General features: G+C 50.6%; 3 protein-coding genes across 3 annotated transcripts; 2 read left to right on the forward strand and 1 right to left on the reverse strand.

Moving 5' to 3' along the window:
* Positions 1-186: 186 nt before the first annotated feature.
* AB675_9976 (Beta-galactosidase) lies at positions 187-2,703 on the forward strand (the record flags this gene model as incomplete). The annotated part of the gene is made up of 4 exons (XM_018150555.1): positions 187-318; positions 360-1,012; positions 1,061-1,205; positions 1,255-2,703. The coding sequence occupies 4 exons, from the start codon at positions 187-189 to the stop codon at positions 2,701-2,703; spliced, it is 2,379 nt and encodes a 792-aa protein (XP_017995264.1).
* Positions 2,704-2,888: 185 nt separating this feature from the next.
* Positions 2,889-3,386, forward strand: AB675_9977 (putative beta-galactosidase E; the record flags this gene model as incomplete). Its single annotated transcript, XM_018150556.1, has 1 exon — positions 2,889-3,386. One exon carries the CDS (start codon positions 2,889-2,891, stop codon positions 3,384-3,386), a length of 498 nt encoding a protein of 165 aa, XP_017995275.1.
* A 430-nt stretch (positions 3,387-3,816) lies between these two features.
* AB675_9978 (uncharacterized protein) lies at positions 3,817-4,839 on the reverse strand (the record flags this gene model as incomplete). The annotated part of the gene is made up of 4 exons (XM_018150557.1): positions 3,817-3,904; positions 3,954-4,170; positions 4,214-4,432; positions 4,479-4,839. The coding sequence occupies 4 exons, from the start codon at positions 4,837-4,839 to the stop codon at positions 3,817-3,819; spliced, it is 885 nt and encodes a 294-aa protein (XP_017995336.1).
* Between the last annotated feature and the right edge of the window lie 1,589 nt (positions 4,840-6,428).

A 6,428-nucleotide genomic window follows, 5' to 3' on the forward strand; every position in this document is an offset into this window, starting at 1 on the left:
CGGGGCAAACGCAGATTCTCACACCTACACCTGTCTGCCGGGCGATCTGGCACGAAATGGAGGTAACTCCCGGTGGTCTAGGTGCTGTATGACGATCCTCCGCCTCTCTCATGTAACGTTAGACCGCAGACAACAGATATATCCCGTGGCAAGCTCTCCGTCTTCCAGCGCTCCTTGCGCAACACCATGCATGTTCGCAGCGTTCTCGTCGCTGCAGCGGCATTGATAAGTTCCGCCGCAGCCGTCGCTGTTCCAATTCACTCCCAGACGCCAGCAGGGTACCTCATCACGCGAGAGTCTGATGGCTTACAAGATATTGTCAGTGCACCGATGCGCCCGAATTATTCTAACCGCCGCAGGTCACCTGGGACGAGAAATCGATTTTCGTGCGCGGCGAACGGGTCGTAATTTATTCCGGCGAATTTCATCCATTCCGCCTGCCTGTACCAGATCTCTGGCTGGACATCTTCCAGAAGATCAAAGCACTCGGCTACAACGGGGTATCCTTCTACATCAACTGGGCACTGCTCGAAGGGCAACAAGGCACTTATCGAGCCTCTGGCATCTTCGCCCTGGAGCCATTCTTTGAGGCAGCTTCTGAGGCCGGTATCTACCTCCTGGCAAGACCTGGCCCATATATTAACGCCGAAGTCTCTGGTGGCGGATTCCCGGGCTGGCTAGACCGCGTCGATGCACCGTACCAATTCCGAACCAATAACACTAATTACATCAACGCAACAACTTTGTACGCACAATCAGTTGGCGAAACAATCGCGAAAGGACAAATCACCAACGGCGGGCCGATTATCCTTGCTCAGCCAGAGAACGAGTACAGTGCCTACACGTCAAATGCCATATTCCCAAACGATGTCTACTTTGGAGAAGTCATCGATCAACTGCGCAATGCTGGTATCGTGATTCCCTTGATCAGCAACGATGCAAGTCCGAAAGGTCTGTTCGCTCCTGGAAATCCGAATTACACTGTCCATGTGGACATCTACGGCTATGACGGGTAAGGGATTCGTTTGCACTATCTGGTCTTGCTTACTGAAAGTTGCAGCTATCCTCAGGGTTTTGACTGTCAGCAACCTTACTACTGGAAGCCCGGAAACCTTCCAACAGACTGGACCATGCTTCATCGGAATCAGAGTCCAAGCACTCCCAACTCCATCGTCGAGTTTCAAGGCGGTTCGTTCGACCCATGGGTAGGTTCCGGCTCTCACTCCGGTCCACATCACCACTGACGAGATTAAGGGCGGGTATGGCTTCGATAACTGCGCGGCTTTGACTAACGCGCAATTCGAGCGTGTGTTCTACAAGAACAACTGGAGTTTCCAGGTCACCTTCTTCAATATCTACATGACATACGGAGGATCTAATTGGGGCAATCTCGGCCATCCGCAGGGGTATTCATCATACGATTATGGCGCCGTCATTCGCGAAGACCGTGCCGTCACCCGTACCAAGTATTCCGAGGCGAAATTGCTGGCGAACTTCATCAAAGTCACGCCTGGTTTCGCGACGGCGGAAGTCATGCTTTACACGAACACCAGCTACGTGAGTACGCCAGATTTGACCGTCACCGCGTTGATCGGAAACGACAGCAACTTCGGCCTCTACATTGTTCGACACTCTCAATACCAATCGAACGACACTACTTCTTATACCCTCACACTACCTGCCTCGTCTGGCAATGTCACCATCCCGCAGCTGAGCAGCATCTCCGACCACTTGATCCTGGACGGTAGAGACTCAAAGGTGCACGTGGTCGGATATCCGGTCGGTCAGATGCTGCTAGAGTACTCTACGGCCGAAGTCTTCACCTGGGAACGCTTCGACAACGGCACAGTTCTCGTACTCTACGGCGATGCGGACGAGGTTCACGAATTTGCATTGTCCTCCGGCAACTGCAGCCTGGAGTCGGGAAAGTCAAGCTTGGTCGCCATAAACTCGACAGCCGGCCAGCAAATCGTTCAGTGGAGCGTGACACCTGAAGAGAAGATCGTGAAATGTGGCAGTCTTACGGTCTACCTGTTATGGCGTAACGAAGCGTATAATTGGTGGACTCTTGAACTGCCAGCGGATGCACCACTCTCGAACTTTACATCATCCAATAAGACGTCTGTCATCGTCAAGGGCGGTAATCTCATGCGAACGGCCCAGATCATCAATGGGGACTTGTATTTAACAGGCGACATAAACGAGACCACGACCATCTCAATTCAAGGCTCGCCGCCGTACAACGATCTGTACTTCAATGGTATGAATATGGGCGCATCTCCAGCAACAATCGAGTACACCGCACCGACCCTGAACCTTCCGGATCTGAATCAATCTGCGTGGCAATCACTTGACTCTCTCCCCGAGCTGTCATCTTCCTACGATGATACCAAGTGGCCTGTTGCGGACGATTCAACCACGGTCAGCCAATTCCAACCAAATACTTCCGAAGTCCTCTTCGCTGGACAATATGGATTCCACTGCGGTTCTCTGATCTACCGCGGCCACTTCACAGCCCCGTCATCTGGCAGCGAGCTCAATCTATCTCTGCTCACCCAGGGAGGCCAGGCCTACGGCTACAGTTTGTGGCTCAATAGCACAAACATATATCAATTTCCGGGAATCTCGACCAACGACTCGAATCTTCACTCGATGCAACTCACGAACCTCACCGCTGGCGCACCATACGTCTTGACCGCCTGATTGATCACATGGGTCTCCAAGAGAACTACGATGTAGGAGACAACACCATGCAGACTCCAAGGGGTGTAATAGATTACAACCTCACTACGTCCGACGGGGTGTTGCCGCTCACTTGGAAACTGACAGGCAACCTTGGGGGTGAGGACTATCTGGATCTTACGCGCGGCCCATTAAACGAGGGCGGCATGTTCTTCGAACGACAGGGCTACCATCTTCCGTTGGCACCCGATAGTGCCTTCAAAGACACATCTACCCCTTACGAAGGGTTCGCTGGCCCAGGTGTGCGCTTTTATCGAACAACCTTCAACCTAAGCCTCCCAGTTCCCGAATACGACATCCCGCTGGCGATAGTCTTTACCAACACGAGCAACGCGAGTTCTGTGCCCGAGTCTTTCAGGTCTTTGCTCTATGTGAACGGCTTCCAGTTCGGCAAGTATGTCAATCACATCGGACCTCAGCTCGAGTATCCTGTCCCTGAAGGTATATTGAACTATAACGGAGAGAATTGGCTGGGAGTCAGTCTGTGGAATATGGAAGATGGCAATGCTACGGTCAAACTTGGAGGCTTTCAGCTTAAGTCGAGCAGCACGCCAACAATGAGTGGGCGGTACAGAAATGTGAGTTTGAGTTATCAGCTACCGCAGGATGGCTGGCATCAAAGAGAAGGGTACGAAGTTTACTGAGTGGCTTTGAATAAATATGTATACTGGTACATATGCCTAATGACAACGCTTGATCCTGCATACATCCATCGCTCAGCATTTCGGCGGGAGAACTGTCACAGATCCTAGACTCATTCAACTTCAGCTCCTTAAAGACTGCACTATCCTTCCTTCTTTCCAAAGCCCCTCCACCAGAGGTTTTTCCCTCATTCCCGGCCCAACCACCTTGCCTTTTTCGTCGTACCGAGGCAGCTCTTTCAGCCAACTCCAGTGGCACTTTTCCTTCATCCCATGCTTTTGCCACTCGTTCAAGTCACTTTCGGGATTTGCATTGAATGTGGGGAGATGGTCCAGCAATCCGGTATCATGAGCTAAACAAACAAGCACGTTCGGGTCGGAGTCAAAGTACTGCTGCATTTTCTGAGTCGTAATGACAGCCAGAGGAGGATCTTTATAGGAAGAGTGTTTGTGTGTCGATAATTTGTAAAATGGCGTGCCTTCGGGTCTGTGGTCGCATCGGAGCCATCCAACCCGGAGTTCTGAGGGTGATGATCTGAAAAGAAAGAACATGGGCATGGCGTTGGGTACTTGTGAGCCCGCTTGACTGCAGCCGCTTCGATATTGCCAAAGGCTTCTTCGGGTATTGAGTCTGGCAGAGGCAGTTGCTCGCTCGGTCGAAAATCTCCCGCGAAATGGCAGATATCCCCGCCCAAGAAGAGAAATGTGTCAGGCGTCGTCCGGGCAAGGGCGCACATGTGTCCGGGCCAGTGGCCGGGTGTATCCAGCAGATGTAGTGATCCATCACCTACTCATGTCAGCCACTGAGTCAGTTCCGAGAATCAACCCACCATAGAAGTCGTGGGCCGGATAGGGCCCAATCTCCATATCGTAATCTATCTCGATACATTTTCGTCCCTCGAAGTCCGCCTGATTCAATGCTGAATTCGGGTTCGCAGGGTACCCCGGGAATGGCCCTGTACCCTTGCCGTAGCAAAGGTTCGTCGACGGAGGAAACAAGTATGGACTACCGATATGATCCCAATGGCTGTGCGACCAAATGATATCGTCTTGGGTCCCTTAGCATCTTGGCAATTGGCAGACTTTTGAACTTACTGATTTCGCTGAGTTTCATTCCTTTCTCCTGCAGAATTTCGGTCACATCTTTCTCGATCCTTACGCCTGGTATCGCCGCTTCTATCCTGGCAATAGTCCATGGCGGACTGTTCCAGTAGTCTTTGCGCGTCCCAAGATCAAACATTGCTTTCTTGCCAAGTCGCGGATTTTCGATAAGAAATGCCAAATCTATCACGGTCATTATCTCGTGTCCAGGCATGACTGGCTTGAGAAACGCCTCAGCATGCAGCTTCATAACAGACGTTGTATCGACCATGCGCACCGTCACGGTGTTGTTGGACGGCGGAGGAGGATTCAGCTGCTGCATGCCGTTGGCATGACTTCCACCCAGGGGCTCCATTGTCGTGTTTGCTTCACCGGAATGACGGCAAGTTGTCGCTGAGAACTGCCAGCTGCCACGAAGCTAGAGTGTAGAAGTATGCTGGCATCGCAATGCACGGGCCGGCACAATGCGGCATCGTATGTGGTTGCGTCCCCCGTGGAGGAGTGGAAGTGATGTTTGGAGATTGCCGGAAAACCGGCATCGGCACTTTGCCGACTCCGAATTCTCCACAGTCGTCACCACATCCCGTTCTCTGTCACTCACCACAGCTTTTCCACACGGCAATACACCTTTTCTATCTCGACGGATAGGCCGCGACGGCGTTCGTGAGGCAGCACGCGGGATGCTCTCCAATCTCCCACGCGTGGTCACCACAAGCATCTTTACCGAGCATCCCCGGATCTCACCAGACTTCCGTGCTGAAGCTTATATAACTCCCCCATGCCCAGTCCTACTCACTTATTCTCGCGCGAACTCCGCCGGAATTCGCCCGGAAACCGTCTCAGTCACGACCCTGTCTGACCATCCGTCGCGTTTTCTCGCCCGTGTACCTCTCTCCAGTACCTGAAACTCTAAACCTGTCGCACTGGGCAGAATCTGACCCACTTCATCCCTGTTTTCTTAATACTAGTCCCCAAAAAGGGGCTCACCAGATCTAATCAAGCCGCACCATCGAGACCCACTGAGCCCCTAGTTCGTTCCGTTCCTGACACGAACCATCTCCCTAGATGAGGCGAAACAATCCTATCGACGAGATTGGCGCCTAGTACTATTGAGTCCTTCTTATATAGATAAGACTCTACATGTGACTGCTCTGCTCTATAACATTATACTCATACCTAGAGCGCCACTACTATCCATTGTTGTGGTGGACTCCACATCTATCAGATCCTAACCAGATTAATATATTCTTGAGTAGCTATATCGAGCCTCACCCTTTAAGTATGGTCCTATCATAGGCATTATTTTCCCTGAAGGAACTTGACCAATATCTTTAGATCATTTATCTAGCTCTCTATTGTTCAATATCTACTGTCTAGTGTATTGTTTGCTGTATCTATAGCTATACCCTCCTCACTTGAGTATGTGCAATATCACAGCATCTTAAGGAGCAGTACTAGACCCCTATAGCATTATTGTCTAGGATTAATAACTACTTATAATCACTTAGATTAGCCTAACCAGCTGATATCCCTAATCTATCTTATGGCTCTAGCTATAGCCATAGCTATGTTAGATCTTAGGGAAGGGCTGTCAGCACTGTTACTTCTTAAGTTGGAGTCTGAACCTTATTATCCACTATCTTAAACATGCCCATGGCATTAGCTAATAGTTCTGTGAATAGATACAGGATTATATTCTTTAGAACGTGATCCTTTAAATATGGACACTCACAGTGGCTAGTGGCTACTGGTGTGTCACTTCTATTATGGTAACACTAGATAAGCTAGTGTATATATCTAAGTGATAGATAGTGATATAATGGGGTGCTAACGTTGCTATTAGGGTTAGGGTTAGGGTTAGGGTTAGGGTTAGGGTTAGGGTTAGGGTTAGGGTTAGGGTTAGGGTTAGGGTTAGGGTTAGGGTTAGGGTTAGGGTTAGGGTTA

This window comes from Cyphellophora attinorum, assembly GCF_001299255.1.
Source record: "Cyphellophora attinorum strain CBS 131958 chromosome Unknown Contig41, whole genome shotgun sequence".
Classification (NCBI taxonomy): domain Eukaryota; kingdom Fungi; phylum Ascomycota; class Eurotiomycetes; order Chaetothyriales; family Cyphellophoraceae; genus Cyphellophora; species Cyphellophora attinorum.